Below are 20,043 nucleotides of genomic sequence, written 5' to 3' on the forward strand. Positions count from 1 at the left end.
ACGCTTCAGAGTCGTAAGAAGCCCTTTGCAAATTCAAGCTAGTAGGAAAGTGAAGCAGGTGTCCCCTCCCAGTTAGGGAATAAGTGCCCTGACCTCTTTCCAGGCTCAAACATCCAAAAAAATTGACAGTTCAAATTAAACAAATAAATTGAGGTCCAATGAGAAAAAGTACAAATCTTAAAGGTGTGTCAGGTAACTCTTAAGGAATCAGGCTACATTTAAACGGAAGGTTTAATTCCATTCTTACTGAAGATGCCATTTCTTTGTACTCCTGAAAACTGCCAATAACACAAAGAGCCATTTCGGTTCCTGTAGAATGTTCAAGGAAAAAGTATCAATTTCAACCAAGACCCTCATTGTACAAATGAGAATCAAATTCCCAGATTTCTGAACTTGGTCTATTTCACTGTGTTTTGTCAGCTAGGATCTTATTGGTGATTCAACCAGTTTATAAAGTACTTGAGAACCGGGCTGTAACCCATACATAGATCAGCTCTCAGTACAAGACATATTACCAGCTCAAGGAAAACATAATACTGAATGACCCACTGTTTATTTCTAAAATTCTGAACAATTATCTATGATTACAAAAATGAAGATGGTAGCTAAGGCAAGTACTTCTAGGGGCAAGCTCCTTAAGGGCAAGAGTTGCTGCCCCTTTAAATGACTGCTAATTTTTCAAGTTGTATTTCAGATAAGGCCCACTAGAGAAGACAGGAATTGATAAAAATCACCTAAAGTAACACAGCCCCTCTTCTCCGTGACCTAAAGCAAACTTTGCCCATTATAATGCTAAATTTTCCACCTAGGAGACCTTCCTGTCTGCCATTTTTGAACATGCCACGTATAAAGAAGCATGACCTGGAACTGAGCATGCTCAGGAATGTATCTTTTTCTCTCCCAGTTGTGCTTATGGGCTTTGCACTGACCAAGGGGCAAACCTATTACTGTCAGTAACAGAAGTATTTGTGCAACAAAATCAGGAGCTTCAGCAAACCTAAGAAAAGATGAAGATGCTTTCAAGGACCCAAGAAGCTGCCCAGCAGGGTGTATGCAGTGGAATCTTCCAGTCACTAGAGACAGCCAAGCTGATGGCCTGATCCCAGCAATGTTTATTCAGGGATGTGCCCTTGAGCACATGGAAACCTTGGGATGATTTATGATAAGGATTTTGTACCCGGCCACAACCCTGAGCAACTGAAGAAACAAGAGGAAAGTAGGCTATCACTTTCAGTACATGAATACTAATATGACTGAAGCATTATCCAACCATAGAGGCCAGTTTGCAAAGGGCAATTTTAAAATATAAAATGATGTTTTTGTCAAGGGTTGACCATCAATCTGAACCAAAAGCCAAGAATTAATTACCTTTTACTAACTCATGTCCTGAAAAACTTTTTTCCCCTGATTCAAGGACATAAAGGCTTATTGGAATTTTTTTAATTTGAAATGGCTCGTAACACATGCATATTTTCAAAACACTCTCATCAATAAATGGAGCTGGAAAATGTCATACACTTGCATCCTTGCTAATGTGATTTAGTGGGTATACCCAATGTGCTAGGCATGAGGCTGGACATATTTTCATTCAATCTTTATGACCTGCATTGTAAATCATATCTTTTCATATACCTGAATATGTTCACTGAACGTGTGCTCAAAGATCTATATCATTTTCCCAAATATTTTACTTTCATAAGAGGCTGTTGTAGTTAACAAGTAATAATGCCAACATTCATAATACCTTTATATTTAGGAATGACTCACTTTTAAAAACACGAAAGTAATTTTTTTTTAATTAGAGGGAGAAAAGGCCATATTTTAATACAAAACCAGATGTGACCAAAGAACTATAATGGTCTTTAAGATGAAGAAAGCACAATGACAGAAATCATGATACAGTACACCTCTAAGGAGCCTACAACAGACTAAGAAATAAACACACATACCTCCCCAGTACCCCCCACACATGTATGTACAGGCTGTGTGAGCAATGATTTTTAAAACACATTGGAAGAACAGGATGAACATACCCACGTATGCAAATGTACATGTTTTCCTTAGAAACATAGCATGGTTTTCTTTCATTTTACTAAGCTTACAGAAATTCAATCTAGAATTATTCCATGCCTAACACATGTAAAGGAAAGAGTATAAAGCAAAATTTTGCATTTTCCTGGGAGTTGTTGATTGCATTTTTTGTGGGGGAGGTGGTTAAAATCTACATACAAATAGAGGTTGTTACCTTGTTTGCTATTTACTTTAAACAGATTACCAAAACGCTTTATACAGCACTATTTACATTACAATAGATATGTTACACCAGCAATGGTGGCCAAGGGATCAGTGCTTCCAAACTTCTCCAGTACTTACATGTGGAGATCTAAAGAGGACAATATATCCAGAAGATAAGGAATGGTTTGCTCCCTACTGACAAAGTGCTCCCTGACCAAAGAAAAGTCCCTATAGGCAGTATCTTCTGGTCAGCCACAGTCATTATCAAGGAGTCCAAACCCTCGAGGCTCTTCACTGGACCTTGCAGTTCTCACTACTCCTGGGCTCAGGTGCAGCACCTGGGCTTGGGGCAGGACGGCCTTGAGTGGCTCTCAGGCCCTCTCTGGGGTTGGCAGCTGAACTTCTCTCAGGAGGATGATTGACAGACAGAGATTTCGTGGTGGACTCTTGGAAGGCAGAGCCTGAACCGCCTTGGCTCTGTTGAGCAACCTTGACCTGCAACACACACCTCTGTTAGAGACTAAAATCATAATCACATGTATATAACATGAAAATACAGCGCTATGTCACCAAGCTCATAAGTTGTATACAATTTTAATATATTCTTCCCTGAGAACAGGCTTCACCTAACAGAGGAGTTAGAACATCAGACATGAACTTATAACAAGTCATCCAACTTCCCTGGACACCTCTGATGGCCAAGCTTGTTCCCAAGAAAGAATTTAAAACTCTTAGAAGGCAAAGACTATCTTTCTTACTTTTGTATCTCCACTGCCAACAATATGCTCCATTACTTGGGAAATGTTTAATATACTCCTAAGTGAGGACCAAAATCTGCCTCCATTTGTCCCAACTGAACCTCTGTTGTCATTTAAAATAAGTATAATCCAAATGAGTAATACTAACCTCATAGGTAGGAGCTCTATTTACAACATTTAGAAGACCCAGGACCTATTCTTCATATAAAGATATTTTAATTGGGCTCCTTATGTTGTTGTTTGTCTCACCACTAGATTTGCATTACAGCTGCAGGGCAGCTATCAGATGCCCTCTATAAGGCCCTGCCTTTCAAGAGAAGGAGGTATCCAAAAAAACTGAGTCAAGATTTGAGACTTATCTAGTAGTGAAAAAAAATACGGAGTCAGAAAACAGAAAGAGCAAGACAAATGAAGTATAGAAAAGCTTCAACTCAGTTAAAGGCAAAAATTGAAGCAACAAGTAAGGAGATCTTTAAAAGAAAAAGAGAAAGCCAACAGGTGGTCAGCACAGATGTTGGAAAATCATGATGTTACAAACGTTCCCTGAGTGAATGACTTCCAGGGACCCCCTTCTGAAGCAAGAAGAAAAGAGAATGGAAATTATTTTCCCCTTTATATTCTTTCCATAGGAAGTATGTAACTTTAAAAGGCAGTTAAATACTTTTCATTATGGAAAACAGTGAATCTGGCCAACAATTCAAACCCTGGAAAGCTTACTTCTATCTCAGATCAAGTGCAGCAATGTAGGACCAGGACTAAGTGGAAAATTACCATCCATGAAAAGCTGAAGGAAAAGAACAGGGTTTTATTGGTATTATCTTAAAAGAGAGAGAGAGAGAAAGAGAGAGAGAGAGAGTAATATCAAAGCAACTGTTTCCCTTGAATGCATCAAAATATAGGAATGTCAAATCTTTTCTACCTAAGAGAGAAAATGCATAAGAAATAATAAATTGAATCAGTAAAGCTTTTTCTTAATCCCAATTAAATGCCTAAAGTGCACTCCTTGACTTCTGCTCTCCAGACCCTATTTCTCTGATACTCAATCGAAGAAGCTATATTCTGTGATTAGAGTTTAAACTAGGGATTTGAACCTCACACTGGTTAGTTAACCTTAGAATGGTCCATGAACAGATGAAGTCAAATTCACCAAGTATTTAGTCTATTAAGATATTGTATCCATACCCCAATCATCTTACCAGTGAAGGCAGCCACAGTGGGGAGAGAGTGATGATGTGCATGTCTCAGTGAAAACAAACTTCACTGGCAGAAAACTATGCAAGGTTCCCATTGAAACACAGACAGAACCACCACTGTCCGTGATGGGCTTATAACATAAGGCTGGTCCTCTGGCACTGAATGCCAAGTCCACGGTCAGATTAAGTCTACCATCTATCACTGGCTTCCTTGTCCCCAGCAAACTGGGAGCTCCTGATTTATTCATCCCCAATAAAGATTGGGGATTCAACATAATCTGCATTTCATCCATTTTCCCCCTTTGAACTTATCAGATGTCACTCAATGTGAGAGAGAACTCTCTCTCTCAAAATTCAGCCAGTCACCTTAGGGGAAAGCTCATAATCCTGGGTGTCTAAGCAAGTGATTTTGAAGGAATACCTTCTTCTATATTTTCAAAACTAAACAATAAAATATGATTAACAGATTGAAGCAAGTTTACAGGGCAACTCAGAAAATACGGGATTAAATTGAAAATTACTAGGCCAGGTTTTGAAAAGGCTGAACTTAATCATGAAGCCTCCTATACACTCCTCTCAAGAGGACCCCCCACCATTCATCTCCAAAGTGTACAACATTGCTTAGCAATTCATCATGACTACTGGTGCCTACTGAACTGCATAGCTAATGCACAGAACACAAATCTGCAGGAAACCATGGTTACTGCTCTGGAGCAGCAGGCTCAACAATAGTGTAGAAAGCAGGCCCCCTAGTGTGCAAAGAGCTTTTTCTTAGATAATAAATCTGAACACTACATGCGAACAGCTTTTACCATCAATTCCTCATGAAAGAAGGGGGAACAGCAACACAAGCTGATTTCATAAGATGATTTCCTAAAATACCTTTATAAACATCTATTACTTTGGTCACTTCAAGACAACATTCACAGCTCCATTCATTCAACAAATATTTGCTCACTGTCAGGCTTCTCATTAGAATTGAAGACACAGGTAAACCACAGACATAATCAGCTACCTACTCACTCTGCAAATCAGAAGACAGACATTGAGCAAGTACAAGAAAGGCAACTGCCTTAAGATAATAGAAGTACAGAGGACTAGCAAAGTGCCATAGTTTTCTGTTTCAAGGGAGGGCCAAATACTTCATTTGCTCTCCATAAGTATCAAACAGGAATAGATATTGGTTTCTACTGGGAGTAAGGGTGGCTCCTAGTCAACTCTCCAGGAAATGACACAGTCTATACCAGAAACCCAAACCTGACTCCTCCTGACTCTGTGTACAGAAACAGCAGCTGTTGGAATATGTAGTATTAGGAATAAAGATCTGTTAAGCAGGGGCTGGGTGTTGTGGCTCAGCGGTAGAGCACTCACCTAGCACATGCAAGGCCCTGGGTTCGATCCTCAGCAACACATAAAAATAAATAAAAATAAAGGTATTATGTCCAAATACAACTAAAAAATAAATATTAAATAAAAAGATCTGTTAAGCAAATAGTCTCTATACTTCAAATACATTTTCTGGGCTGCTTATAAGCTACTTTCAGAAATACAGAGGTCTCAAACATTCTGCCCTATCCTCAACAATCACAACAGAGAAATCCATAAACAGCTCTTTTCTTTGGATAGCTAATGAAATAGTGCTTTCTGCAGAAAATAAAGAATAAAAGCCATAAACAATAAGTAGCTGGAGGCAGATGAGTGAGAATAAAAAGTCTGAAACAAACAATAAGCAATATGCACGGCCAGAAGCAAAACCTGTCTTTGAATCCTTTAGCAGTCATGCTTCAAACTTTCCTACAAGTCCACCGAGGTTTCACACAACAATGTCATTTCTCAGCAAACTATTTGTAAGTGGTCGGTTGGGTGGAGAATGAGATCATGCTGCAGGACACTGTAATGCTTATCCTGGGGCTTGCTCACTGCTGACTTATCTATACCACATTAGAAAGAAAGAAGATCAGACTTGAAAGGATGCAGAGTCCAACCCTGGCTCAGATAGCACTGCAGTTTCTGAATCGAAGATAGGAGATGGATGGATGTTCACAGTAGTTTACCTTTTGTGATCTGCTGCCACCAGCTGTTGGTTTGGAGGATTCTGCAAGGTTTTCTTTGCCTGAAGTTAAGGGTGACAGGGCTAACTTCTGTGCAGCAAGGCGAGGACTGGTCCTAGTCGCCATTGTTGTTCTCCGCAGGACATATGGGCTAATCTTTCCTGTTGGGATGTCAGCAAACCCTAAGTCCAAAAAAGGTGACTGTCAACACTGGTAGGTCCAATACTATATAGGCTTCAAATGACATTTATTAGGCAAAATTTTAACAAAGATAAAGGTCCAAAACTATCTTCTCTCAGTCACAGAGACAATGTAGTAAATTTAATAGTTATTCTAGGAGTTATCAAATTGAATGAATAATTTATATGTTATCTTTTATTAGAAACATAAAAAACTGTAATGGAAAAAAAGGGGGGAAATAGCATTACACAGAAAAAAAAAATTCTGCTTCTTCTTTTAAGATCTGAAGGACACTAACAGGCCTCATTAAAAAATACGAACTGGAGAAAAAAAAGAGGGGAATGTAAAATGGTAACAGCAGCTTTAGGCAGCCACTCCCATGCAGGACTAGGTAGGACAGACTAGCCTTCCAGATAAGGACTTCACACTCCCTAGGGGTATCTCCTTCTAGAGAAGGAAATGACATGACCTTCATGACTAAGAGAGGAGATCAATCCCAAGGACAATAAAATCATGTCACACTCCACAAGGACCTTCAGGGCTAACTAAGCAGTGATCATTTCTAAGCCTTTATAAATAAAAATCTCCTATCAAAAAGAGATAGCTAAGTCTGAGGATGTAACTCAAGCGGTAGTGTGCTCGCCTGGCATGCACTGGGCGCTGGGTTCAATCCTCAGCACTACATAAAAAATTAAAAAAATAAAGATGTTGTGTCCACTGAAAACTAAAAGGTAAATATTAAAAAATTATCTCTCTCTCTCTCTAAAAAAAAAAAGAGAGAGAGAGAGAGAAATAGCTACCTATATAGTGGCTAGTTATTCAGAACAATGTTTCTCAAACCATCTATGGCAAAGAATGCATCCTGATTTTTGTGGGGGTAGGAAGAGATAAGGCAAAATGTCAATCTGCTGTGGAGTAATATTTTTGTATAATAAGACTGAATCAGGGCTGGGGATATAGCTCAGTTGGTGGAGTGCTTGCCTCGAATGCACAGAGCCCTGGGTTCAATTCCCAGAACCACCAAAAAAAAAAAAAATAGAAAAAAGTCTATGTGCTTTGACGTTACAGCAATTATCACATTGCTATGAAAATTTCCAAACTCTTACTTTCAATTTCTGAACCTTTCTTTGTCATGAACTAGTAATGGGCAGTTTGTAGACCAGCCCCAGGTACCTGAGCCACACTTGGTTTTTTTGAAAAAAAAAAAAGTGTTCAGTGGTTTCAGGCAGGGTAGTCAACCTCACCAGGCCCTCTGTCCAGCTTGTATACTATTTGAGTTGGACCCAACTCAAGAAAAGAAAGCTTGAGGGGTCCTTGATTTGTAGATTTGTCTGCAAAGAAATATCAAATTCTAAAAGGGTTTTGACAGTCATTTTTCAAACCAACCAGTTCTTTAGGTAGTATGCCATGAGTAATTAATCCTACTCATTCCCTCATGACCAAAAGGAAGATATATATCTTATCAATTCAAAAGTGGTTTCTAAGGCCAGTTAGGATTGTTGCACAATAATCTAATACCTCTAACTCTTTTACATGTGAATTTTTCAAAACAACACATATAATTTTAGTTATTTTGTTGGTGGTGTTGTTTTATTTGTTTTAATTTTGGTTCTAGAGACTGCAAAAGCTAAGCATGCACTCATCGCCCAGCTATACTCCCAGCCCTAGAATTTTGTTTTAAAATTATGCATACCTTTCTTTACAACCTCAGGGAGTCCCTCTGGCTCGTATTCAGTCTCTTCTTCATCCTCAGCAGGTTGAACCCCACTTTTGCTGGTTTTTCTAATTTTTTTAGGAAACATCTCTGGGGTAGAAGGTGTTAGTCCTCCACCATTCTCCCAAATCCCACTGGACCTTTGCCTCTTGCCTGAAGCTTTATTTTGACCAGATGATGACTTCTTTTCTCTAACAGAAGAGACTGAAGATGGTCCTGGAACGGGTGAAGTTAGCAAAGGAGAACTTCTGAGATCACGTTTAGATTGCTGTAAACTCAGACTAGCAACTTGTGCTTCTAACATCTCTTTTGCTTTCTCCAGATTTTCATGGCTTATGAGCAGGGAACAGTACTTATCCAAATATTCATCTGCCTCCTTGGTTTTTTCTTCAAGAGTTTCTTTTAGCTCTTTGAGCTCAGTCATTAATTCATCCACTTTAGCTTCCACAACATTGCCTGTCCAAAATAAAATGATATATTATAGTAATTTGATGCTGACCCAGACACATTGGGCATTGAGAAGCAGCAAACAATTTTAGGCCTGTTCTTTGAATTTTTTTGAGGATTTATGGAGATTTATCTATTCATGTTCTAAGAGTTCAAATAACTTCTATTTTGGGAAGAATCTACTTATTCTAGCAGAATTTTAGCATGCTCTTATTGGAATAGCTTAAATAAAAGTCACCAAAATCTGAAACTCCTATTTCAGCCACCCTATTAAAACTTCCTTGTAAAACTAATTACATGAGCGCTTAACATGAAAAATGGCTTTTTCCTCACCCATTCTTTTAAACATAAGTGAATAAACATAAGTCTCTATTGTATGGCTTTGAAAAAGTGTAGGGGACCAGTGAATAGGGAAGTCCAAAAAGGCTCTGAAACCATTTAGAGGTAATATAGGGCCTGGTGGACAGGAGTTTGGGGGCACTACAAATCTCCCTGAAACTCCAACCTACTCCCACCCAGAGCACTTCCGACAGGGGAGAGTGCTGTGTGTCTTGCACGCTGCATTCTAAGCACACTTACACCGTGCCCGCCACCATCTGCCCACACAGGAGGCAGGCTACACTGAGGGCTAAGTGGAGAAAACTGATAGGGAAAGTTATCATTTCTTTGCTTTTTTAATTTTGCCAACGTACCCAAAAATACAGCTCCCTACATTTTCCCTTTAAGCAAATCATGAGGATGGGCCACAGTGAACCAGAATCAGCTAATTATAAATTAGCAATGTCAATGCAGATCAAATGCCAATCTGCCTTTGATGGAGAAAGGACTTAAGTAGGCATCAACATGAAAAGCTCTTCTTAGAGGCTCAATAACGAAAGGTACTATTGTTTAAAAAACTATCAGGTTTTTGCATATTTTATAGAAGAGTAGATGAAATAATTCTATTTCAAAATGCAGGCCTGCTTCTGCATTCTATAATGACTTCAAGAACAAAATTCAGAAATTGGAAAATAGATAAGTGCTCAAAATCAGCACTGAGAATAGGGCACTATAAACAGATCCTATACATGCACACCACAATGCTATTTCACCACTGGGAGACAGTCTTGTAACTGATGTGCTTAGCTAATGCCCACCTGTCTTCTGCTTCAGTGCAGCTTCAAGTTGAGAGAGCTCTTTCTGCAGTGTTTTCTTTTCCTCTTCCAGCTGTTTACAGGATTTGAGCAACAATTTTATTTTGCCCTGGGCATGTTCATTTTCCTTCTTTAGCTGATTTACATATTTTAGATGGTCCTTCTACAAAACAGAAGTAATTCCAATTAAAATCATGAATTTCTCTTTATAAGCATATGGGAAAACAATTACAAGACATAATAAAGAATCATATATTGTAAATTTAAGAATTGTGTGCAAAACGGAACTTCTGAAGACACACACAACAGTACCCCTCCACTCAGTTTCCTAAGTCTCCCAAAACATAATGTTCTCTCCTTTCCTTTGTTAGTCTCACAATCATCAACCACGTTTCCTAAGATAATGTCGCATGGCTCCTTCAGGGCCATGATAGTGAGATCACTGCAAATCTGATCAGAACATAAGTCTGGTATCAGTTTTTCAAAAGCTAAAAAGAGTATGGTGCATTACAGGTCTTAGAAAAAAAACAAGGGAAATGTGCACACTGAATTATCAGAGTGTAAAGAGCCTGCCCCAGAGTAAGTCACTTTGCTGTTATTTAGTTCTTCCAACATCACCTTCAATTCTTCAGTTAGCCTGCTCTTCTCTTCACTAAATTCTTTTTTCAGCTCTGTTGTTTTCTGTACCATCTCGTGCATTTCCCTCTGCAGTTCAGTTTCCTTCACAGTCATTGTGTTTACCTGAAATTTAATGTTCATTAGGTTCTGCTTTTGGTGGTCTGTTTTGATCAAATTAACTACTCTGATACAACCTATTTGTGACATTGCTTTAGCCTGAGACAATGAAATGAAACCTGGCTAATCTTCCTTTCTATTCCACTAAACCAGTACCCTCAAAACCTACCGGCAAGCTTACCTCTTCTTCTCAGCAAAGATTTAATAAAAGACAGGAATAAGGAAAAGAATAATAAGGATAGCTAATATTACTATGTCTCAAAATCCTTCATAAAGGTATTAATTTGAATGAAGCATCAGAGAATAATCAGTGAGGCACACCTTAGCTAATTATCAGTTCGTAAACCTCTACGAATCCCCCTGTATTGTACTCATCTGCAGAAACATGCCTATGATTAGTTAAAACCAGTTGTATTATTTGCATTTGCCCCCTCAGGTTGAAACAACCTGGTACAGTTTGTCTTATCATGTCTACATTAACTGCCATCTCTCACAAAGAGCACAAAAACCTGAAACATGGAAAACACAAGAGTTATGATGAATTACATTTTCCTGACAATTTCTATGATTTGTTCACTAAAATTTTAATTTGATTAAAATTACTTCCTAGATCAGTGAGTAAACATATTGGGCCACACTTATTTTTTCTTTAATAATTTAAGCTTTTTAATGGCAGATCTCCCCTTTAATCATCACCTCACAAGACAGAAGACTGCACAAAAGAAGGTAATAAAAGAAGGAGCTCATACCACAAAGCACCTCAGACAAATCCTAGGAGCCATGAATGCTCAGTGTCTTTATTTTCTCCTAAAAGTAAAAAAGGCAGGGCAAAAAGGCAAGAGACCCCTCCAATACCAACCAGTGCCTGTTACTCTGATATTAGTGGCTCTCAACTGGGTAAGGGGAGGCTGCCACTCTGATGTACTTACTGGAAGAAAGGGAACTACAACAAGAACCAGTTAACTACACATAATCCAAAGCTTACCCCATGTGCAGGTGTCACATTAAAAATTTGATTCAATCCATGAAGATGTCCCTTATGAATGTGTCACAGCAGTTACTACATCAGAGCCAACTCAGCATTCCCACAGTTCAAAACCCCACAAATACATCTTTACACAGTATGGTACAACAGGACACACACCATCTAGAAGGAATTATAATTCACAAGTGGTTTCCCTCCCTTGTGATTACATATTTAAATATAAATATATGTAGCCACTTACCTTTTCAACAAAAGACATTTTTTCCCTTTTTGTTAGTTCAAGCTCACTCTCTAGATCCTTATAAGAGTGCTGCAGTGCTTGGAAGGTGTCCTGCAAAGTGTCATTTCTGGATTGCAGCATTTGAACTTTCTGCTCCAATTCCACTGCCACATTTCCCAGTTCTGCTTTTTGCTTCTGCCAAACTTGCTTCTCTCCTTCCACCTGGGACAGTTTAGAGGCAAGCTGTTCTTGGTCTTGAATTTGATGTTTTAGCCTACTGACTTCTTTATCCTTCTTCTCTAGTTTCTGTTTGCCATCCTCCACTTCTTGAATAAGACCGTTCACAGAAGATTGCAAAAGAATATAATTAGTTTTGGCTTCATCAAGGCTCTGTAGCAACTGAGCCTTCTCAAGTTCAAGAGAATCTACTTGATTACTCAGATTCTGTTCTTTGGTCTTACAGGCCTCTTGGTCATTACATAATGTAGTCATTTTTTCATTTAGCTCTTTTAATTGTGATTGAAGCATCTCCACTGCAATTTCAGATTCTTCTTTCATCTGTATTTTCTCTTGCTCTTTTTCTTGCAATAGATTTTCAAATGAGGAATTCTGTGTTTCTAATTCAGATACTCGTGTTTGCTCTTTTTGTAATTCTTTTGTCAGATTTTCTTTTTCTGACCTTGTATGAACAAGATCTAATTCCAAGTCTCTCAGGTTTCGGGTCATCTCTCCAATGTCTGCTTTCAGAGTCTCTACCTCTGCTTTGGAGTTCCTGGCCTCAAGAATCACGTGTTCTTGGGTTTTCTCGGACAGCTCTAGTTCTCTTTCAAGGTTCTCAGCTCTCTCTTTAAGCAAATCTGCATGATGCTTACTTTCTTTCAGTTGTTCCAAGACCTGGAGCTGGTTCTTTCTATCAGCTTCTATGTGTACTTTCAGCTTTTCAAAGCTGCTTCTCAGCTGACAGACTTCTTCCCCCGGTGGGTCTAAATTCTGTTCCTTGGCTTTCTGGGTTTCTTGGTCATTATACAAGGCTTCTACTTCCTCGTTTAGCTCTTTCAATTGTGTTTGAAGCATCTCCACTTCGGTTCTAGATTCTTCTTTCATTCGTATTTTCTCTTGCTCTTTTTCTTCTAACAGATTTTTTAATGAAGAGAGCAACTCGTCTAATTCTGACACTTGCCCTTGTTTTTCTTGTAGTTGCTTTGTCAGATTTTCTTTTTCAGCCCTAACTGTGACAAGGTCTGACTTGAAAACATTCAGGCTTTCAGCCATCTCTTCCATCTGAGTTTTTTGGGTCTCCATCTCTGCTTTGAAATTCTCAGCATCGAGAATCACCAGCTCTTGGTTTTCTTCTGACATCTGCAATTCCCTCTCAAGGTTCTCCACTTTATCTTTCAGGGAATCATTCTCCCGCTGGCTTTCTCTCAGTTTCTCCATGACATGGAGCTGCTTCTTTTCATCAGCCTCAATGCGGACTCTCAGTTTCTCGATGCCTCTTCTCAGCTGATGCACCTCCTCCTGGGTTGAGCCCAGCCTCTCTGCAAACTCACCTTTCTCCATCAGTGCAACTTCCAAGGCCTTGGAGACAGCCAACTTTTCATGTTCTGACTCCTGCAGTTTGGCCTGCAGGCTTTCAGATTCCCTCATCAGTGATCCTTTCTCTTGATTCAGTTGTCCAATTTGGTTCTCCAGTTCACGCTTTGCAAGAGACAGGGCCTCTGAGTCCTCTTCCAAATTCTGAAGCTGCTCCTGGAGATGAGCTTTGTCTTTCAACAGCTCACTCACATCAGAGGACAGAGTCTGAAGGAGTTCTGTTTTGTCCTTGACCTCAGCCTCTACCACCTGAATATGATGAAGACTCTCACCTTGTTGAGACTCCAGCTCTTGAATTTTCTCCTTCATCTTTGCAGACATCTGATCCAGGGCCTCATTTTCTTTTGACACAGAATCTAATTCTCCCTGAAGCCGGTTTCTCTCACTTGTGACCACAGAGAGCTCCTCTTCAAGGCAGACAATAACTTTCTGCTTATTTTCTCTGTCTTTTTCTAAACGTACCTTCTCTGTTTGAACTATTTCCAAGTCAGCTTCCACAGAAAGGGCATGATGTTCAATTCTAGCTTTCTCAGATGTGAGCCTGTTCAGCTCATTTTCCACATCAAGAAATTTCTCTTTCCATTTGTCATCTGCCAGGGATATGTTACCTTCAATAACTTCATGCGATGATTCATCTGTGCCCATCTCCAAATCAGAACTAAAGCCATCTGAAGCTTCCACTCTCTGGCATGACTCCTGGTTATCCTGGTTATGAGAAAAGGATTCCAACTTTTCACTTAAGTCAGATTTTTCTTTCTTGAGTTCCTCAACTATTTTCTCCCATTGCATGCATGTTTCAATCTTGGTCTTCAGTTGTGCTTCCTGTAAATTGAGTTTTGAGTCTAACTCTTTTATTTCATGTAGCAAACTTTCAACTTTTTTGTCCCGGTCTTCTATTGCATAAAGTAATCTCGAATTCTCGTTTGATGTCTCTTTCACTTGCAGTTGGAGATTTTGGATGTATGCCTGATTCTCTAGAAAATCCATGGGTACCAAAGTATTTGGACCAGAAAATGCCAATTCAGAAATACATCCTGAATAGCCCTGGATTTTGTCTTCTGCTGGTATCTCATAATTGGTTTTTGAGGACTTCTCCCCAGACTCCTCTCCTGTTAGTCTGGCTGTATTGGTATTGGTCTCACTGATTTTCTCAATCTCTAGACTGAGGTCTTGCTGAACATCTTTATCACAAATCTGATGAATATCCTGCTTGAGTGTTTCTTCTGTAGTTTCTGAATTATGTTCTTCCTTTATGTCACAGCTATCATTTTGGTCCCGAATAGCCTGTTATTATAATAGATCACAAGAATGCATTTCATTTTTCAAGAAGCATCAAAGAGAATCAATATTACTACTTTATAGAAAATGTTATCTGGCTTCTGCTAAAAGCAGATCTTCCCAAATCACATATTTCCTATCACATCTTTCCATCTGCTTTCTCTGTCCAAATACTCAACACAACTAAACATTCAATAGGTTCCAAATATGTGCAAGGCAATGACAATGTATTCATCATGAAGATATAAGTTACTTTATCAATTAAATTTAATATATTGAAATTTTTTTCTTCCTTGCTAGGAATACTCTAGCTCTACATATAAGATTTCTTTGTGGGGCTGGGGTTGTGGCTCAGCAATAGAGCACTTGCCTAGCACATGCAAGGGGCTGAGTTCAATCCTCAGCACCACATAAAAATAAACAAATAAAATAATGGTATTGTGCCCAACTATAACTAAATTTTATTTAAAGATTTCTTTGTGATTATCAATTAAGTAGCCAACAAATTCCATATAAATGTTTAGCTTCCATCCTCAATATTTATGATACTCCTTAATAAAAGAAGGTATAATGTTTCATAACCAGATTTCCAGCCCAAGGTCTCCATGCCCAATACAGCACTTACCATGTACATTCTTAGATAAATTACATATAAGCATTTCATTTCCCTTTCGTCTACAAAATAAGGAGTTGATATTTTGGCTAGTCCTCTTGACCCTCATCATGAACTCCCTCCCCACCTCATAGAAATATACAGAGAGAGACTCAAACTATACAGTATTGTTATTTGAACTGGTCAACGAGAAAGGACCAAGTCCTTAATAACTAAACAAGTACGTATCCAATAAATAAAGACTGCTAGTCTCAGTGGCACATGCCTGGAATCCCAGCAGCTCAGGAGGCTGAGGCAAGAGGATCACAAGGTCAAAGCCAGCCTCAGCAAGGCCCTATGCAACTTATCAAGACCTTGTTTCAAAACAAAAAAATAAAAAGGAATGGGGAAGTGGCTCAGAGGTTAAGCACCCCTGGGTTCCATTCCTTGTACAAAAACAAAGGAGAAAGAAATAAAGTTCTCTTTAAATGACATAATACCAAATCACAGATTTGTACCACAGCAAATTGTTAGAGAGAAATTGTTAAGCAATATTTTAAACAATCTGCTATATTTAGTTTCATGACTATAATGCTGTAACATTACAATATCTAAAAAGGGCATGAGTTATAAAATCCTTATCATATTGCCATTCATAAGTGTGCCTTATTAACTCTCAATGAAAACACTCAGATTCTAAAGACCTTCTGAATCCATAATTTTCCCCGACTTTAGCAACACCTTAAATAATTTCCCATGTAATAAATAGTAGTAATAGTTGAAATAGTAGCACTTTAAATCTACTCCTTATAGAAATGTATTCCTCAAATAAGATTTACTCATTTTTCTAAAGTTATAGTTGGTTTTAGAAAAATTTTGGAATATTTTATATTTCCTTGAACCATATATTTATACACTAACTTAGATTTCATGTCAATTTCAAGTCAACATTTGTTGAGTGACTACTGATCATGCCAACAGAAATAGCACGTAATCCCAGGTACTTACTTCTACTTCAGAGTCAAGCAAAGACCGAGAACTTAAGTCCAGCCCTTGCAGCTGGAGTCGTGCTACTTCAAGCTCAAGTGACAGGTGTTCCGTCTGCTTCTTTTCTGCTGCCAACTTGGACTCCATCTCCAAAGTCACACTTGTCAGCTTTTGCTGCCACTGTTCATTTTCTGACAAATACTGCTTCCTGAGACAATCGAGCTCTTTCCTTTCAGAACTTAATAACTGCTCAAGCTCTTGAATTTCTTTATTTTTCAGAATCCCTTCACTTTTGATTTTCTCTTCCAGATTCTTGAGGGATTCCAAGTACACCTGACAGAGGGTCTCAAGTTCTTCCACACTCTTCATGGGGGCAGTTGGGATTTCTTTCTTTGCCAGATTTTCCTCCAGACGGCTACAAGATACTTCATCTATGTTAGACAAGTTTGCTGAAATACTCCCTTCTAAACTACTCAAGAGAGAAAGGTCTCCAGTCTGTTCTAAAACATCTTTGTAAAAAGAGGATTCCCCAAAACTTGTCAGGCTAGGGCTGTCTGTCACACAAGAGAAGGACAGTGACAGATTACACCCCTCCTCAGGTTCTGGCTTCAAGTCCTTTACCAATTCACCTTGCAAGTTTCTCAGATTCACTGACAAAGCCGAATTTTCAGCCTTCAATGTATCAACATAGGACCGTAGCTCTGCCATCTTAGAGCTCATCTGACAGTGCTGATCATGTAAAATTTTGTGTTCACTTTGTAAAGATGAGAATTTCTCCTGTAATTCTGCAAAATGCATTTGAACTTCTTTATTTGACAAGGTCAAGCGCTCATAGGAATTACTGTCATCCAAAGGATTCAAGGACAATGACGTCTGCTCGTTTTGTTGCTCACCAAATTCACCATCTGACATTTCTTTCACTAACTCATCTTGAAGAAGACCATTTTCATCATTTAATATTTTAACTTCACTTACTAGTTTCTCTACCTCTTCTGCCATTTTACTCGTTGTTGTGATACACTCTGATCTTGAATCATTAAGCTCAGATACCAGTTCCAGCTTTTCAGCCCGCAGTGCCTCACACATTTTCTCTAGCTCATTCAGCTTCTTCACTGCTGTCTGCAGAGAGCAATGAAGCTGTGCATTGTCATTCTGACTGGTTGACAAGTCATGAAGCACCGAAAGGTACCTTTCTTCTGTATCTATTTCACAGTCTTTAAGGCCACTAATTTCCTGTGGCTGATCATCTTGCAAATTTCCAGTTCCTAATTTTCCTCTAATTGTCTGTAATTCCTGCTGCAAGCACTCTTTCTCCTTCTCACTTTGTTGAAGTTTCAATTCCATATTTTTCACCAAAGCTTCTAATTGTATAAACTGTGTAGTACAACTGCCTGGAGCAATGTCTTTAACTTCAAGATCCATGTGAAGCTGAAAATCACATTTATTTATCTCATTCTCCGTTTCTTTCACAGAGTCCCTAATTGTTTCCAAATCTGGATGCTGCTGTTCCAGCTCAGTCTTTGTCAGCTTCATCAGTTGCTCATTCTCTTGTAATAAGTCATTGACTTCCTTTTGCAGCTTATTTTGTTCTTCCTTTAGAGTCATGATTTCTTGCTTTAAACCATTAGCCTCATTCTGAGAACTGTTTTGGATGTCTGTAATCTCAGATCTCAGAGTTTGTTGTACTATCCCCAACTCTAGCATTAGTTTCTGGTTTCTTTCTTCAGCAAAAGCTAATTTTGTTAAGAATTCTTGATGTTCCTTTGCAAATGCTTCCTTTAGCTGTTCCAATTCAGTTTTTCTGTCTTCACAAATGCCAGTGCATTCCTTTAGTAAGCATTCTAATTCAGAGTTCTTTTCTTGCACTGCTTTGTATTTTTCATGAAGATCCTCCAATGCACTTCCGGTTTCTTCACATCTCTGTTGTAAAAGAAGTCTTTCTTGCTTATACTGATCAGATAACTCTGAAATGCTTTTCTCTCGTTCCTCTATACAGCTGGAAAAATTCTCATTTTTTTGGATTAAGTTCATTTTCTCTTGACTTAAGGTTTCATTAATTTCTTTGAGCACCCCATTCTCTTGGGTCAATTCTTCAATTTCTTTTTTGCTTAAAGAAATGATGGAACTCATATCCTTTTTCTCTGAGCTCAGGGTTTCAGATAAAAGTTGTAGCTCCTTTAGAGAGACTTCAAGTAGATGGTTGCTCTTTTTTAATTCTTGAATCTCTGCTTGCTCAGCTTCTAGTTGTTCTTTCAAAAGTTGCAACTCCTTTTCCTTGTTCTCCAGGGCAACTAAAGTTTCATTAACCACATTCTGATGAACGACAGTGTCTTCCTGTAACTTACTAATGCGATGACTCGTTTCAGCCACGAAGCTTTGATGCATCTGTTCTGCTTTCATGAGATTTTCTTCTATTTCTCCTTTGACTTGCACCAACTCTTCACACTGCTTCTGCAGATCTGAGTTCATCTGCTTTTGAGACTCTAAGGAAAATTCAAGTGAAACAACTCTGTTTTGTAAGAGAGCTGAATGCTTTGGACTTTGGTCTGCACCTAAGTGGCATTTGTTTATTTCGGAAAGCATGGTTCCTTGTTCCCCTGTTAGATTTGCAAAGGAATTATTCACTGTAGGCTGCTGTTCAAAAACCAAACAACTTCTGTGATGATCCTCATTCGACACCAGATTAGAATCCTTGGATCTGAGGAGTTCCCTGAGGTTCTCATATTCAGCATGCAAGTTTTGGTAATGCTGGTCTTTGTCCATTATTTCACTTGACAGTAACTGAAGCTTGTGTTCAAGATCTCCAACTTGCCCAGTAAGCTCTGAAGTTTTCAGACACATATTTTCTATTTCCTTCTTATGCTTCTGATCAGAGATCTCAGCTTTCTGCTGTAGTTCTACATAAGCTTTTTTCTGTGTCTCTATCTCCGTGGTCTTGCTATCTATCACATTGTGAAGGTTTCTGATCTCAACATTTAGGTTTTCTCGTTCCATCTCCAGGGTCTTTACTCTCTCATTGTATTCCTGACTTTTTATTTGCTGAGTCTTAAGACAGGTTTCCAAGTGATTGATTTTATTCTGCAAGCTTTCCTTTTCTGATTCCAACTGATTTAATAGTTTTTCATTTTCATTTTTCCAATGAGAAAACTGAGTTTTCTCTTCTTTCAATTCTTCATACTCTTTCTTTTTTAACTCCAAAGCACTCAATAAAGCTTTGGATTCTTTCTCTATCTTGCTTAATTTATCAGTCAGTTGTTCAATGTGATGTTCCCTCTTCTTCAAAAGGTCTTGAGAACAGTCCCGTTGTTTTTCCAGATCGGCCAAGGCAAGCTTCAGTTTTTCTAAGGTCAAGGAGTTTTCCTGCTGATTAATTTTGTCTTGAAGATCTCTTAACATGGTTTCCTGAGAGGTATTCTTAGCTAGTTTAAAAAGAAAAAATTGTCAATGTTTTAATATTTATCTATTCTATAAGAATTCTAGCCAAGCATGGTGGCATACGCCCATAATCCCAGTGGCTCAGGAGGCTGAGGCAGAAAGTCACAAGTTCAAAGCCAGCCTCAGCAACTTAGTGAAGCCCTAACCACCTAGCAAGACCTGTCTCAAAAAATTTTTTAAAAGGGGGTGGGGGATCCTGGGGAGGTAGCTTGGTAGTTAAGTGGCCCTGGGATCAATCCCTGGTACCAAAAAAAAAAAAAGAATTCTACCCTCTAGCCATGTACAGTGGTACACACCTGAAATCCCAGGAACTCTGGAGGCTGAGGCAGGAGGATTGTAATTTAAAGGCCAGCCTGGGCAACTTAGGGAGAACCTGTCTCAAAATAACATAGCAAGGGCTAGGAATATAGCTCAGTGGCAGGGTGCTTGCCTAGCATGCATAAAGCCCTGAGTTCAATCCCCAGTACTGACATTAAAAAAAAAAAAAAAAAAAAAAAAAAAAAAAAA

The 20,043-nt window shown here is 38.7% G+C and overlaps 1 protein-coding gene across 2 annotated transcripts in view; it reads right to left on the reverse strand.

The window, feature by feature from the left end:
* Window positions 1–1,767: 1,767 nt before the first annotated feature.
* Window positions 1,768–20,043, reverse strand: part of Cenpf (centromere protein F) — a 51,040-nt gene continuing 32,764 nt past the window's right edge. The window contains exons 12-18 of one of the 2 annotated variants that reach the window (XM_048809387.1): window positions 16,123–19,520; window positions 11,673–14,528; window positions 10,330–10,452; window positions 9,715–9,874; window positions 8,111–8,587; window positions 6,241–6,419; window positions 1,768–2,730 (exon numbers count right to left, since the gene is read on the reverse strand). In XM_048809387.1, coding sequence (XP_048665344.1) covers window positions 2,527–2,730; window positions 6,241–6,419; window positions 8,111–8,587; window positions 9,715–9,874; window positions 10,330–10,452; window positions 11,673–14,528; window positions 16,123–19,520 — 7,397 coding nt within the window. In that variant the 3' untranslated portion in view covers window positions 1,768–2,526. The remainder of the gene's footprint in view (window positions 2,731–6,240; window positions 6,420–8,110; window positions 8,588–9,714; window positions 9,875–10,329; window positions 10,453–11,672; window positions 14,529–16,122; window positions 19,521–20,043) is intronic. The other variant, XM_048809388.1, reaches the window with a different exon arrangement.

This window comes from Marmota marmota, unplaced genomic scaffold (assembly GCF_001458135.2).
Source record: "Marmota marmota marmota unplaced genomic scaffold, marMar, whole genome shotgun sequence".
NCBI lineage: Eukaryota > Metazoa > Chordata > Mammalia > Rodentia > Sciuridae > Marmota > Marmota marmota.